This window comes from Microcaecilia unicolor, chromosome 7, assembly GCF_901765095.1.
Source record: "Microcaecilia unicolor chromosome 7, aMicUni1.1, whole genome shotgun sequence".
Lineage (NCBI taxonomy): Eukaryota > Metazoa > Chordata > Amphibia > Gymnophiona > Siphonopidae > Microcaecilia > Microcaecilia unicolor.
The window spans coordinates 171,687,622-171,703,779 of record NC_044037.1 but is presented as its reverse complement, the minus strand read 5'-3'; the positions used below and the strand labels follow the sequence as shown (position 1 = coordinate 171,703,779).

The window sequence follows — 16,158 nt, the reverse complement described above, 5'->3', positions numbered from 1 at the left end:
CAGTGTTCAATTCTTGCAGGAGCACTTCCTGATGTAGATCTCACAAGACCAGCATTGGGCAGTTCTAGCCCACCAGTACTTAACATGCTTATGGCACTGGTGACAGTGGCTCACATTGCTGCTGCTGACTGCCATGCTGCTTCTCTATATTGAACAGCTCACTAAGGGGTAGGCACCAGATTTCTTCAGCTGATAGGGCTTAAGGAACTTTTCCGACCACAGCATCACTTTGTATTTGTTCACACCGGTGACGGCAAATGCCTCTCCTGTACTATGTAAGCCACAGTGAGCCTACAAATAGGTGGAAAAATGTGGGATACAAATGTAACAAATAAATAAAATAAAATAAATTTTTGTGGGGGATGAGGGAACAGAAGAAAGGGAAAGCAAGAAAAGGCAGAGGAAATGAGGTACTCAGTGCTCCCCCTCCCCCCCCCCAAAAAAAAATTCATTTCTAGCTGTGCCACTGATCTGACTCTCTATTATTTTCCCTTTTGTCTCTGTCCTGCAGGGGATAGGCAGTGAGGGGTGAGACTAGATCAGGCAAGTTTAGTCTTTGTCTTCATAGTTCTGTTTATAATTTGTGGTCATTTATTTTGAATTTGAGAGATTTTGTGTTCTGTGCAAGTTATCAGTGTTAATATATAAACAGTTGGGTTTGTTCTGTTTTCTAAGTGGGAGATATATTGCTAATAATGGGTTCAAGGCAGCTAACACAATTTTTAGAATTTGGAGAAAAAAAACCCTGCCCCAGAATTTTACAATCTAAGTGGGTGTCTTAGGCAAAAGTTGATAAGATCACAAGGTATATCATTGGGGATTTGATCCTTGGTTTCTCTGGTTTTCAACCCATTTCTCTAAGGGACCATTTTACTAAAGGGTTGCCGTGTGGCAACCCAGAACTACCGCAGGCCCAATTCAAGTGCTGTCAGTAGTTCTGCCCCCCAGCACGCGCCATTTCCAACGCTAGCAGAAATACTGAAAAAATATATGTGCGGGGGTTACCCGGTGGTAATCAAGCAGTGGAGCATTCTGCCTGGTTACTGCTGGGTTAGTGTAGGAGCCCTAACCACCACCTCAATGGTTGTTGGTTAGGGCTCCCCCCCCCCCCCCCCCCCCACTGAAATGGCTACACGGCCATTTTATTTTTGACTATTTTCACCCTGTGCAGTAGAAGGGGCCCTGGTGTACATTAAAAAAGGCCACCACCACTGGTGCAGGGCCATTTTTACCACAGCTTAGTAAAAGGACCCCTAAGTTTCAAGTTTTAGATCTTGATATACCACTCAAGAGCGAACTTTCTGAGTGGTTTACAATGAACAAATATTTAATGTTATGTATGGAAAGGAACTACAAACATTTGATAGGAAAGGAATAGCCAGGTATAGAGAGAGTAGAATTATAAAATTATTGAATGACAAATAAAGGCAAAACATTCAGCAGTGGTTTGTGCCCTGTCCCTCAGAGTGGTGAAGGTAGGAGTATTTAGCAGGGGGGAAAGGCTATCTCTTTTTTTAGTATGAATATTGTGAGCGGCATAGATGGCATGTCTGTATGACAGAATAGTAAACTCCAATAAACTTGATATTTGCATGAATTAGTAATTAATTTAACAGCCAGATTTTGGAGTATTTGCAGATGTTGAATATCAAATATGTAAGCACAATTCAAGAGGGAATGGCAGTAATCAAGTACCACATTGGACAGAGCAGAGGGACAGAGCAGAAAAACTGTTCTCTGTGGCCTAGTATAATATTTACACTGTTGCCTTTTTATGGGTGAGTTTGTTGCTGTTTAAGTTCTGGTAGCTAGTGCTATTTTGATCTGGCAGGTTTGTTGGGTTCTGAGTGACTTTTCTGCAGCGTGTTTTGCAGCATGCCTTCTAATGGAGAGAGTTTGTATTGGTGGTACAGAGGTGACAAGGGAATTTAAGAAGTTTTAGTATGCCAACCATTTCAGAGACTAAATACATAATTACATAAGTACATAAATATTGCCATACTGGGAAAGACCAAAGGTCCATCAAGCCCAGCATCCTGTTTCCAACAGTGGCCAATCCAGGTCACAAATACCTGGCAAGATCCCAAAAAAGTACTAAACATTTTATACTGCTTATCCCAGAAATAGTGGATTTTCCCCAGGTCCAATTTAATAACGGTCTGTGGACTTTTCCTTTAGGAAGCCGTCCAAACCTTTTTAAAACTCTGCTAAGCTAACCGCTTTTACCACATTCTCCGGCAACGAATTCCAGAGTTTAATTACACGTTGAGTGAAGAAAGATTTTCTCCGATTCGTTTTAAATTTACTACTTTGTAGCTTCATCGCATACCCCCTAGTCCTAGTATTTTTTGAAAGCATAAACAGACGCTTCACATCTACCCTTTCAACTCCACTCATTATTTTATAGACCTCTATCATATCTCCCCTCAGCTGCCTTTTCTCCTTAGCCAATGTGATATAAATGTCTTTATATTTATATAAAATTATGTGTATTTCTTGATTTGGTAATCTAAACCCCCACTCCTCCCAAAACAATAATCGGAAGTAACACATTTTCAGACGCTATGGCACATTTGTATGGGGAGCAGTTTTCATGGATACTCTGGCTTTGTATTGGTGTTCAAAGGGAAAGTATAAGCGTTCTTTCATTGTGAATCATGCATACTTATAGGGTGGTCAGTTTTCAAAAGATGCTTTTACCCAGGTAAATCAGTATCCATGTAAATGACTTTTTGAAAATTGTTCTGTTGTGTCCAATGATACATTTTTACATGATCTGATAGGGGTTATCGTGGTGGTGATTGTGGGACATAAAGCTGAAGGTTCTCTTGCCCCCGTTTACAGTTGTAAATTTGGGTAGTGATAGTCTGTCATTATCAGAAACCCATGCTAGCACTATCCAGATAAACTCAAACTACCTGATGCACACGGTTGCCAGATGGGCGGTTTTCCTGCCCAATTGGGCGGTTTTCCGCAACCCGCCGCGGGAAACTTTTGCCTGCGGCGGGTTGCGGTTTTTTTGGGCTCGTTTTGTTTTTTGTGTGCGGGTTTTTGGGGTGTTTTTTCGGCCGGCGGGGGTGGGGCTATTGGCATCAGAGGCGGGGTTTGTGACGTTTTGGGCGGGGTTTGCTGACGTGTTGGGTGGGGCGATGACGTCGTGGGCGGGGTGATGATGGAAGGGGCGGGGTTGATGACGGAAGGGGCGGGGTTGATGACGGCAGGGGTGATGACGGCGGGGGTGGGGTGTGTGTGGTTTTTGGGCGGGTTTTTGACGGTTTTGTGTGGGAATTTTTTTTTTTTTTTTGGCAACCCTGCCTATGCAGCATAAACAGCTAAGTCATTTTGGTTGGCAGTAGAACTTGCACACAACAGCACAGGAGACCTAGTTGGGTCTCTAGGCTCTTGACTTGCATGCTTATAGAGGCATTATACATAGGTATTTTGATGGTTAGACAACCCTAACTGGCATCCAGATGGTACTTAGAACGTTCATTTTTAGAGAAGGCTACTTTAAATTAGAAGGAAATAAAAACAGCTCAAGAGTAACTGTGAAAAATTTATTTTTAAAATAGTAAACACTGAAGTGTGATGTGTGCTTTACTTTAAATGAAAAATAAATCTGTGAATCTCTAGGCATGAAACTTATTGAATAAGAAGTTCATTTGTGTGCATTACTGCTACTCAATGCAAGAACTCTGATTAGTCATAGAAAATAAGCTTTAGTGAAATCCCTTCTGGTTGGGACAGATTAGGAAATTTTGGTTATTCAAATGCTTTTGTATTATTTTTAGGTTGTAAGAAAGAGGCAACTTTTTCAACTCCAGAATATAGCCTCATTGAATGAATTAGAAACCTTGTGAACAGTTTCTAAGTAGTTTGATTGAAGGGATAAGATTTCTTCCATATGAGAAGACTTATTTAAGTTTTGCCTCTATTAGGATAATGTAACATCTTTATTTATCTTTCTAGCTTTGTGGGATTTTAGATGTACTGAATAACTTGCTGCATACTAGCACAACCCGAGACCAGCTTTTCCTGCTACTTTTTGAACCGGGAAATGCTGACACACTTTATGCCCTGCTGCTGAACCAGAGACACTCTGACCGACTGAAAGAACTTGTTTTTAAGGTACTAGCTCTGTTCATCTCTTGTTCTTTCTTTAATGATTAATGAGGTTATTAGTACATTGTTTTTCTTAATGTGTTTATAAAGAATTGACATGAATTTATAAGCAAATTTAGTAACTCTGTTTTAGCATTTCTTGTACAAATGTAATATAAAAGTTGGAAATGCTTAAGTAAGAATTTATGTGTAGACACATGTCTTCTAATAACACAAAATATTAGGCTGGATTTGTGTCTCCAAAACTATAAAATTTGAACAGCCTTGTTTTAATCATCCCCCCCCCCCCCACCCCCATGCATATCTGAGTGGTACTGGGAGACTTCAGCCATCCAAAGGGCTGAAGGGCCATTTCAAGACAATTTTTCAGTGGCATTCTTTATGATTGATGGCTGTCACTGTAGTATGAGCCGCCTTCCCTTCTTGGAGTCAAGTGTGTCACCTTTATAATGATCCCATCACCTCAACCAAGCCTGAGAGACATAAGACCCAAAGTTCAAACCACATAGCAATATAGCCCATTGGGTCAACACCAAACAGCCTTATTTTGTAGGCTTTTCAACATAGTTATATTCTGCCTTTGAAGAATTTTGACCTTCTATACTGTATGAAACATAAATTAATGTAGAATGGCATCATTTTATTACCAAACTAATTGCCTTACCCAAAAGAGCTATAAAATAGCATACAAAAGAAAATAAAGTAAAACATCACAGTATGCATGCATTAAGTAATTAATTAATTAACTTTCTTTATTAGGATTTACCACCTTTTTGAAGGAATTCACTCAAGGTGGTATACAGTAAGAATAAATCAAACATGTGCAATAGACAATTACAGCAGTAAAAATATTCAAATAATACATAGTATGGCATAGTATACTACTTACAATGTCAACACTGTATGTAATAGAAAATTTTAATTGGCAGTGTAGGGTATAAGCAAAGATGGAACATATAGAAAGGCAAGAGAGTAAGAGGAGTTAGAGAATAAGGTGACTAATTTAAAGAAAGCTCCACATGAGGTCAGAGAGATAGTTAACATATAGATAGGTAAGAGAGTAACGGTAACGGAATTCAAAAATGTATGGGATAAACACAAAGGAATCCTGTTAAGAAAGGAATGGATCCAAAGAAGCTTAGCAGTGATTAGATGACACTACTAGTAATTGGGAAGCAAAGCCAGTGCTGGGCAGACTTCTATGCTCTGTGCCCTCATCATTGTTGTACAGATTTGGATGGGCTGGAGTGGAGCTTTGATGACTACTTCAGAAGTTGGAGAACAAGGACCATGCCGGGCAGACTTCTGCGGTCTGTGCTCTGAAAATGGCAAGAGAAATCAAGATCAGGCATACATATGAAGTATCACATCATACCTTTTGTTGTGAGTTTATTAGGTTAGGCAAACTGGATAGACCATACAGGTCTTTATCTGCCGTCATCTACTATGTTACTATGCACTGGTTCAATACTAACATGGCTTCTTAAACTGGGTGGATGTTTCTTCTAAATTTGGGAAGAAAATGAGGATTTTTTTCAAAGAGGAGATACCAAGGCAAACTTCAGTTTCAAAAATGCACAAAGCCCTTTTAGCAGCAGAACAATTGGAAAATGGGAGAAAGTTAAATTACAAATGGGGTGAAGATACTGGAATAGTGGGGCGTCTATTAGATTGTAAGCTCTTTGAGCAGGGACTGTCTTTCTTCTATGTTTGTGCAGCGCTGCATATGCCTTGTAGCGCTATAGAAATGCTAAATAGTAGTAGTAGTAGTAGTAGACTACCATTAATGTTCTCTCCTACCTAGAATAAATACCGGGATTAGTTTTTATTGCAGTTTTGAGAAAGTGCTAATATCGTACACAGGACCTACTTTTCCCAAGCTCATGTACAGAGTGCCAGGTGTATACAGAGTAATGCCAAACCTGTGAACAAGGATAGGATACTTTGATAAATGCATTGTGGAGTTGCCCAAGAAATCAGGGTTATTGTAAAAGGGATTGTTCAATGTTTAGGCCACATTAATCAGTTAAGCTATGGCCCTTGGGATTACTGCTGGAGAAATTAGAGACAGGGGTAAAAGGGAAATAAATTGTTATTTGTATGGGAAGTGAGTTAAGGTGGGAAAAAGTATTTACTTCAGTGTTGTGTATGTTTGTTTATTGAATACTTGATGTACCACCATTACTGATGTGTCAGATCATAGCAGTTTACAACAAAATAGTATGAAACATCAGATAAATGGAAAGAAACTCCATAGTCAAAATAGGAAAGTACTAGCACACATACCAGCGTCAGTCATGCAAGAGTACTTCATGCTACATCCCTAGCCATGGCCCACGCCACCCTGACAGGGAGAGAAAATCCAAATCCCTGTTAGAAATATGATCTGCCATCTAATTGGCATTGTAGAAATAAATTGCATGATGTAATGGTACTGGAGCAGCAAGAAGTGAATGGTTCCTCAAAACGGAGGGAATCTTCTATTTGCTGTGGGAGGATTATGTTCAGTCTTTGTCCCTGAGGGTGTGAAGCCTTGTGAATATTAGGGAGGAATAGTGAGGAGGGGAGGAGAAGAGATACATACATGTAGGAAAGCCCAAGACATTCAGGAATGAAACATTTTTGAAGATAGGAGCGCCAGGCTTTTGGGGGGAAGGAAGTTGGACAAAGGGTGGGACAAGAGGTTCTAGTAGAGAGGCTTGGGGGGTTATAAGAGGCACAGTACCTCATGCTGTTGAGTAGTGGAAGGTATGGAGGAGGGAACAAAATGCAAAATTTTGGTGATTGTAACATTGGACTTTATAATTTGGAAAGTTGTCACTGTTTGAGGTTTATGGTTGTATTGTGCACTGTATTGTGTGATAATCACCAATAAAAGAAAATTTAAATTAAAATTAGTAAATCGCTGAGCATTGTACATCCTTTTAACATTGTACCTTTGAGGAAGTATTTCAAGTCAGCTAGCTTTTAGTTAAACTCAGATGAGCTTGCTTCTTTTTGAACACCTCACCCCCCCCCCCCCCTTTTGAGGTAACAGGAATATGCCTTCCCTTTTTGAGACAAATAATGGTTGTGATTTCTCCTATTCACTCTATTGAATATAAAAAGTGACTAATTGTCTTCCATGTTACGTTAAATATGAGACAATAATTAACAGATTGCTTGTCAAAATCAGAATGCTAAAGCCAAAGCTCGTCAAAAAAGCCCAAGAAAGCACATGAAAAAATAAAAACAGTTTCCTTGTCATCAAGCAGATGAAGCCATTACTTATGGGTTGTGTCCATCAACCAGCAGGGGGAGATAGAGAGCACTCAACTTTTCACAGTGCTCATGGCCAGCCAGCTCCACTGCCTCTTCAGTATTCTCTATCTCCCCAAGCAGGATGGCTGCAGCTTCTTCGAGCTCTATCAGAACTCTGCCTGGGTGTGGCTCCTGGCTTGCCAGTTGTTAGCCGGGGTGTTAGAGGCTATAGCAGCTTCACTTTGAAGGCACATAGGTTAGCCCTTTCCCTGCTTTACTCATGCCCCAGTGGATGTGGACATATTAGCTTGCTTTTCCCTATCCTTTCCCACTCAGTGGATGCAGGCACATTGGTTCGCCTTTCCCTGCCTTTCCCACTCATCTGAGCCTCCGGAGTTCTTATTACCTCTGCTTTCCTCACAGCGTTAAAAAAAAAAATGGAACAGAGGTTTTCCTTTGATTCTTCTATGGTACCGGAGCTGTGATACTCGGTCCGGTGAGGTAAGAATGTTTTCTACCTCCTCCGGGGTGGGCCTGCGATCGGGGCGTTTTTGGCGCGAAACCGCCATTTGAATTTTCCCGCCGTTTTTGGCGATGGCTGCAGAGAATGTAAAGCGCTGTTCCCGATGTGGCAAGCGCAAATCAGAAGCGGGGCTCTGTAAATCGTACTGTACAGGTGTAAGAGCCAGCCCGAGCATGGCGAGCGAAGATTCTTCCCGCTCAGAGCTGGCAGCGGACGCCATTTTGAATTCTCCGCATGGCGCGGCCTCCGTAGAGACGGAGAGCCCTGAGCCCGGGGGGGGGGGGGGGGACGGGGACCTCGAATTGAGGCTGTTCAGGGAGCGGCTAGCCCCGGACGGGATCTAGGTGCCCAGGGCGAGTTTTTCTCCCCTGATTTTGTGTTATTATTTCATAAAGCATACACACTGAAAAGAGCTCTCCCTCAAGGGTCGTCTGAGGCCCCTTCTATTGTCCCCCCCCCCCCCCCCCCCCCCCGGTGGATTGTGGCCTGGGACTGCCCGCTGAGGCTATTTTCCCTGATAATTGGCATAAAGAAAAGCGTAGAAGGGCTAATTCCCCTTCAGATTGTGGTGCACCTCCTCCCCTCCCCCCCCCCCCCCCCCCCCCGTGGTCGGGCTGTGAGGATTCGGAGAGTTCTGGCAGGCCTTCGTGGTCTGAGGAGCCAGTCAGGTGCAGAATTACCACAGGATCTGGATGATCCCTCCGCTGTGAGGATTTTCCACTGTGATGAGCTGCCAGCGCTTATTTCAGATGCCCTACAGGTCCTTTCTATTGAAGAGCCTGACAGGCACAGCCTCCTCTGTGAATCCTAGGATGGCTAGTACCAAAAAGCCTGCTCGAGCCTTTCCTTTGCATGACTCCATCCAAGAGCTTATTTCCGCTCAGTGGGCTGACCCCGAGGGACCTTTGAAAGTTTCCAGGGCTATGGGGCAATTATACCCTCTGCGTGAGGAGCATTTGGCTCGCTTTGCAATGCCTAAAGTAGATGACCTAGTCACTGCGGTGACAAAGAGAACTACCCTCCCTGTGGAAGGAGGAGTTGCCCTGAAGGATATACAAGACCGTAGGCTGGAAGCAGCACTTAAACGGTCCTTTGAAATTGCAGGTCTTACTGTTCGGGCGTCTGCATGCAGTTGTTATGCTGCTAGAGCCTGCCTGGCGTGGTTGCAACAGGCAGTGGAACAGCCCGGAGGTGGAGCGGAGCCCTTCTCGGATGTGGCTCCGAGGCTGGAGTCGGCCTAGTCCTTTTTGACTGATGCCCTTTATGATATTGTCAAAACTTCGGCTAAACAAATGGCAGTAGCAGTGGCGGCTCGCTGTCTTATTTGGCTACGACATTGGGCAGCAGACATGGCCTTTAAGCAAAGGTTGGTGAAGTTGCCCTTTCAAGGCCTTCTCCTATTTGGTGAGGAGTTGGAGAAAATTGTTAAAGGCCTGGGAGATCCTAAACCCCAGCACTTGCCCGAAGATAGGCCGAGGCCTTCCTCCAAGGGCCAGGCGGTCCACTCCACTTATAGACCTCGCTTCCGTGAAGCTAGAAGGTACTGCCCGGGGCGTTCTGCTAGGTTCACTTCTCGTGCCTGTTTTTCAGCAGAGGAACTCCTTTCGCTCGGACAAGCGTGCTGCAGCCACCGGCTCTAGGCCTGGAGTTCAGGGGCGACCCTCTCAATGATGGTGCGCCGGCCCTCTCCTCGCTTCCTGTCATTAGAGGACGTCTTTCCCTCTTTGCCAAGGAGTGAGCCAATATTTCCTCAGATCAGTGGGTTCTGGATCTGATCAGAGATGGCTACAGAATAGAATTCAACGCCCCTGTAAGAGACGTGTTTGTGGAGTCCCGATGCGGTTCTGCCGCCAAACTGGCGGCGGTAGAGGAGACTTTGCAAGGTCTGATTCAGTTAGGGGCTGTGTCCCCGGTACCTCCCGCTGAACACGGCTACAGCCGATACTCTATGTACTTTGTGGTGACGCGAAAAGGTGGGTCTTTTCGCCCTTTTCTGGACTTAAAAGAATTAATCAAAAGTCCCTGAGAGTGCGGCATTTCCACATGGAAACCCTGCGCTCCGTCATTGCTGCGGTACAGCCAGGAGAGTTTCTTACGACTCTAGACCTGAAAGAAGCTTACTTGCACATACCAATTTGGCCCCCGCACCAGAAGTTTCTGAGGTTTGCGGTGTTGGGAAAACATTTCCAGTTCCGGGCCTTGCCTTTTGGCCTCGCCACAGCTCCCCGAACCTTTTCGAAGGTAATGGTGGTAGTAGCTGCTTTGCTCAGACGAGAAGGTATCAGGGTTCACCCGTATCTAGACGACTGGCTCATCAGAGCAGACTCTGTAACAGAGAGCTATCAAGCTACAGCCAGAGTGGTCTCAGTACTTTAATCTCTAGGCTGGGTCGTCAATATGGCCAAAAGTCACCTGACCCCCCTCGCAATCTGTAGAATATTTGGGGGCCAGGTTCGACACAGACTCGGGCTCTGTATACCTACCCCCTACTTCAAAGATGGTCTCCAGTTTCTCAGGATTATCAATGCAGACTTTCTTGGCTCCCTGCGGCCCGACTCAGCATGGAGTGGTGGCTCTCAGACAGCATGCTGCGGCGAGGAATGCCGCTCCCTGATTGATGTCTAGTAGTGACAGATGCCAGCCTGAAGGGCTGGGGCGCACATTGCAAGGGGAAGCATGCCTAGGGTCTATGGACACCCGAGGAGTCGGAGTGGTCCATCAACCGCCTGGAGTTGAAAGCGGTGTTTCAGGCGCTTCTGGCCTTTGAAGTGACCCTTGAAGGATTGGCTGTCAGAGTGATGTCGGACAACACGACAGCAGTGGCCTACATAAATCGACAAGGCGGCACTCAGTACAGAGCACTGGCCGCGCAGGCCAAACAGATTTGCCTCTGGGCCGAGCTGCATCTACAGTTTCTGTCGGCAGCTCACATTGCAGGTCAGAGCAACGTGCAAGCCGATTATCTAAGCAGGCATCAGATCGATCCAGCGGAGTGGGAACTAGCAGACGAAGTATTCCTGCAGATATGTGCCAAATGGGGCAAGCCCATAATGGATCTTATGGTGACAAGTTCAAATGCCAAAGTCCCGTGCTTCTTCAGCAGACGGAGAGATCCTCGCTCGGCAGGGTTGGATGCCTTGACTCAGCCCTGGCCTCTGGGCCTACTATATATGTTCCCTCTGTGGCCCTTGATAGGGCGCGTGCTCCTGCGGATTTGGCTGCACCCAGGAGAAGTGGTCCTCATCGCCCCGGATTGGCCCAGGAGGCCTTGGTATGCGGACCTCCGGCAGATGCTAGTGGAGGCTCTCTTTCCTTTACCTCTGGTACTGAACCTGTTGTCACAGGGCCCGGTAGCCATGGAGGACGCCTGCCGCTTTGGTCTTATGGCATGTCGCTTGAGAGGGCGCAATTGAGGGACAAAGGCTATTCAAACCTTTCCACTCTCCTGCAGGCCCGCAAGCGTTCCACTTCCGTGGCTTATGCCAGGATTTTGGCGCCAGTTTGAGTCTTGGTGTGCTTCAAAAGCGATCACACCCATGTGGGCTCCTGTCTCGCCGATTCTGAACTTTTTTGCAGGATGGTGTACAAATAGGCTTGGCCTATAATTCCCTGCGGGTGCAAGTGGCAGTGTTGGCCTCCCTTCGTGGTAAGGTTGAAGGTGTGTCTTTAGCTGCTCATCCAGATGTGGCACGGTTTCTTAGTGGGGTGCTTCGGCTCCGGCCTTCCGTCCGAGTACCCTGTCCAGCTTGGAACCTGGGGCTAGTTTTGAAGGCCCTGCAGGCTTCTCCTTTTGAGCCGCTTCAGCGAGCATCGGAGAAAGATTTGACACAAAAGGCCGTTTTTCTTGTGGCCATTACTTCAGCGAGAAGGGTGTCAGAGCTCCAGGGGCTGTCCTGTAGAGACCCATTTCTGCAATTCTCAGAGTCCGGGGGTCACGGTTTGGACCGTGCCTTCTTTCATGCCTAAGGTGGTTTCAGCGTTTCACCTAAACCAGCCTATTTTCTTGCCCTCCTTTGATAAGGAGGAGTTTCCAAAATCTTTTGGGCAGTTGCACCTGTTGGATGTGCGCAGGACTCTGCTGCAGTATCTGCGAGTTACTATCTCTTTCAGGATCCATGATCATCTGTTTGTTTTGCTATCAGTTCCTCGCAGAGGGTCTCCAGCGTCTAAAGCCACTATTGCCCGCTGGCTCAAAGAAACTATCTTTTCAGCTTATCTGCTTGCCGGCCGGTCTCCGCCTGTAGCCTTTAAGGCGCATTCTACCAGAGCGATTTCTTCCTCTTGGGCTGAAACTGGAGCACTCTCTCGTCAAGAGATATGCAGTGCAGCAACATGGGCTTCTAAGCTCTCTTTTGCCCGACATTACAGGCTGGATGTGGCTGCTAGGAGGGATGCGCGTTTTGGAGCACAAGTGCTAGCACGTGGTGTGACCTGTTCCCACCCTATATGGGGATTGCTTTGTTACATCCCATACGTAATGGCTTCATCTACTTGATGACAAGGAAGGGAAAATTAGGTTCTTACCTTGGTAATTTTCTTTCCTTTAGTCATAGCAGATGAAGCCATGAGCCCTCCCTGTATGATTGTATGCTGTGAATCTGTTTCAGGTTCTGTTCTTGTTTCCTGAAGTTCCTTCCTTGGGAGAAAGTTAGAAAACAGACTTCAGGATTCATGTTCACTTAAAGGAGGATGAGTCCATTCCCTCCAGTTTATGTTTTGGAGGATGAGTTTATTCAATAAGGAGGACGAGTTTATTCCCTCCAGGAGGATGTGTTCATTCCCTCCTTTTGAGTTCATTCCCTTGTTAAGGGGCCATCGTTCGCTGTGAGGAAAGTTCATGTTATTCCCATTGCGGTTTGCCATACTGCTTTGGAAGCTTCAAATACTGAAGAGGCAGTGGAGCTGGCTGGCCATGAGGCACTGTGAAAAGTTGAGTGCTCTCTATCTCCCCCTGCTGGTTGATGGACACAACCCATACGTAATGGCTTCATCTGCTATGACTAAAGGAAAGAAAATTACCAAGGTAAGAACCTAATTTTCCCTTTTTTAATATTAAAAGTTTCAGCATGATTTATTGGAAATATAGCAGAAATGTCATTCATCTTTATTGTTTTGCTGTGAGCTTTTTGTGGGTATGTAACTTAGTGTGCATTGATCTTGGCAGATCATAGAGCAGATGCTAAAGTGCAATAAGGTCTATGAGAAGAGTAAGGAGCGCATCAGGCTGCGGGATGTTGGTTACTCAGGACTGGGACTCCTCCTGAATGAAGCACCAGTTACTATTTCATTTGTCAAAAATCTTCTCAACCAAGTGTTGCACGCAGGTATCGTAAGAAATAAATGTCTAGCTTTTTGGCTCTCTGAAGAAATAAATGTTTAGCTTTTGGCTTCCTGGCACAGTTTTCCCCAGACTTTTATCCTAAAGTACAAACATTTTGAACGAGCAGATATATCTCAAATCTTCTCCCTGGTTTTAGGGTCTGTAATTATGTGGATCTGTTGTGAGCATACTCTGGTCAACGTCATTGTCTTAATTAAAGGGTTACCTTGTTATATTGAACCCCAGCATAACATTCTTCCTACTGTATTGAATCTGGAATGGTATCTACTAGATGGCATTTGTGACGTTCTATTCTACTCTATTTTATTCAGCAATTTATAATCAAGATGGAGTACAGGTTAATAAATCTTCTGTATACCGAAGAGATGTAACAGCCAAAAATTAGGTTTTTAACACCTTTCAAAAACTTAAATAGGATTGAATTTGTCTAACTTGAATATAAGTAGTATTCCAAATTTTAGAACCTTGATGAGAAAAAGAATGTCCCAACATTGATTTACAATGAACATTCTAGTCAATGTATGCCACTTAGATCCAGTTAGAGGGTAGTATATGAATCTTGTTAACTTGGGGGATCACTATTCAAAGCATTTTAATCGGCCAGAAACAGCTCCTGACTGGTTAAATCGCTTAATTGGAGCTATCCGCTGATATTCAGTGGCACTTAACCAGTTCTGCTGAATTTCATCTCAAAGCCAGCTATTTTTTGGATGGTCCAGGGACAGATTCGGCTCTTATGCGGTCAAGTGCCAATATTCAGCACTTAACTACGTATGTTAGTTTATTTAAAATTTGGTATAGCGCCTTTCAGGCAAAATGAAAGTGGTATACAATTAAAATAATTTGAAAACAATTTGGAAAAAACTACAAAATCAATAGGACAGGTATAGAAAAGATACAGAATCATAGAACAGAAGGAGGAAAGAAGACAGAAACCGAGAACCTGGTAGTCCAGCTGGGTCCCAGTGTCTGCAGGGAATGCTTGGGTGAAAAAGGTGCATTTTCACTATAGTTCTAAATTCAGAATAAGATTATTCAGAGAAAATATTGGAACAGGGAGTTCCAGAGTGATGGGGCAATAAAAAAAAAAACAAAGGCAGAATGGTGGGTTGATTCTAATCTAGAACAGTAGAAAGGTGGGGTAGTGAGGCAGTGAACAAATGAGGAACATAATAAGCGGGAAGGAATATAGGGAGTAGTAAGTGAAGAAAGATAGGAGGGGACACCTAAATGCAAGTCTTTATGGGCTAATATAACTATTTTATGTTCAATGCGGAAGACAGTGGGTACCAATTGTGTTGTTTAATGAGAGGAGTGATTCTGAATTTACAGACATGAGAGAGAATCTGTATCACAGCATTTTGGACAGTCTGGAGACTCTTTTGGGAAAATGCTGGTAGACTTGCATAGATAATATTACAGTAATCTAGTTTAACGGTTAAACTGGACAACATAAAAGTCAGTCCTGTCTTTATGCAATGTCACTGAATATTTCACTTAACCGCATGATAGATAGCCAACCGAAAAAAACATGGATATTCAGTGCTAATGCCCGGACATGGTCTGGCATTAAATATCCAGAAATAAGCTGGCTACGGGTAAAAAAAAAAATTGTATCGCTGGCTAAATATTGATCCCATGGATTGCAGAGCTATGAGTGAATTGTGTAATAGCTGCCTAAAGAATTTAAAGAGGATAATTTTCTAAGCTATTTACACAGATAAAGAGTATTCATGAATTGGCTATCTGGAAATTGCCTTCCTTCAGCACAGCTAAAAATACAAGCAATGTTCCACAGCATACATACTTTTTAACCACATTTAGGAGAAGTTATCCCAAGGGCTTATTTTTATCTGGATAGGAAAATTGTTTGTAGATTGTATTTCAGGTCTCTACATGCTATTTTCCTTGCAAAATCTACCAACTTACAAATCTTCTCTATGTTCCTGTGGTGAGTGTTTCAGAGGGAAGGTATATTTGTGCATTTTAAACTTACTGTAAAGTTTGTAGACTTTACAGCAAAGTGGGGAATTAGAAAATTTTGAAATATCTGAGGAGCAGTATTGAAAAAAATTTTTTTTCCACTGAAACTTTCAAGAAATGCATAGCAAGATTGAGAAGCTACAGCTTTCGTTTGGAATGATAGTCATTCAGATCTCCCTCTAATTTTTTCCTTTTTTGTCCAGTCTTTTCTGAATAGAAGGCTGCCTACATGTGACTAGATCCTGTATGTATGTGCAGAGGCACAAGTGCAATAAGTGCTGCGTTAGAACAGTGCAATAAGCTCCAATGTACAGCTTTCTAACACACGGCAAACGTTTTTCTCCTAATGCAGTGAACTAATAACTTACCAATTACTGCAGCATTAAAAAGTGTGCACTGTTAGAAAAAATAGTACACACACTGCTGCAGTAATGTTCAGCTGTTTGCTGCATCAGGGATAGATTGGCTCACGAACTGATAACAAACTTACGGAAAGAGCCAAAACACATAGATTCCATACTCACTGTTCATCAATGCAATATACACCCACTTCTGATCCCTCATCCTGCAATCCAGTCAACCATACACTTACTCACGGAACTATGTACACCATGAGGCATATTTTCAAAGCACTTAGCCTTACAAAGTTCCATAGGTTTCTATGGAACTTTGTAAGGCTAAGTGCTTTGAAAATATGCCTCCATATGTCTTTGTCTAACATTGCCCTTTAGCTTCCCATTGTCTCCTTCCAGTGTTTCTATGTTGATGTCCCATTGTCATATTCCTAATTGATATTCGAATGTCTCGCACAACTCTCCACAATGTAATCCATAACCAAGTTGTAACAAATGTATTTCTATTATTCATATCCTATTGTAAGCCACACTGAGCCCGCAAAAAGGTGGGAAAATGTGGGATACAAATGCAATAAATAAATAAATATGAAGGG

General features: G+C 43.6%; 1 protein-coding gene across 1 annotated transcript in view; it reads left to right on the top strand.

Annotated features, from left to right (window-relative positions):
- NBEAL1 (neurobeachin like 1) overlaps positions 1-16,158 on the top strand; it is a 502,828-nt gene that overhangs the window by 227,213 nt on the left and 259,457 nt on the right. The window contains 2 exon segments of the mRNA XM_030208867.1: positions 3,970-4,128; positions 13,050-13,209. Coding sequence (XP_030064727.1) covers positions 3,970-4,128; positions 13,050-13,209 — 319 coding nt within the window.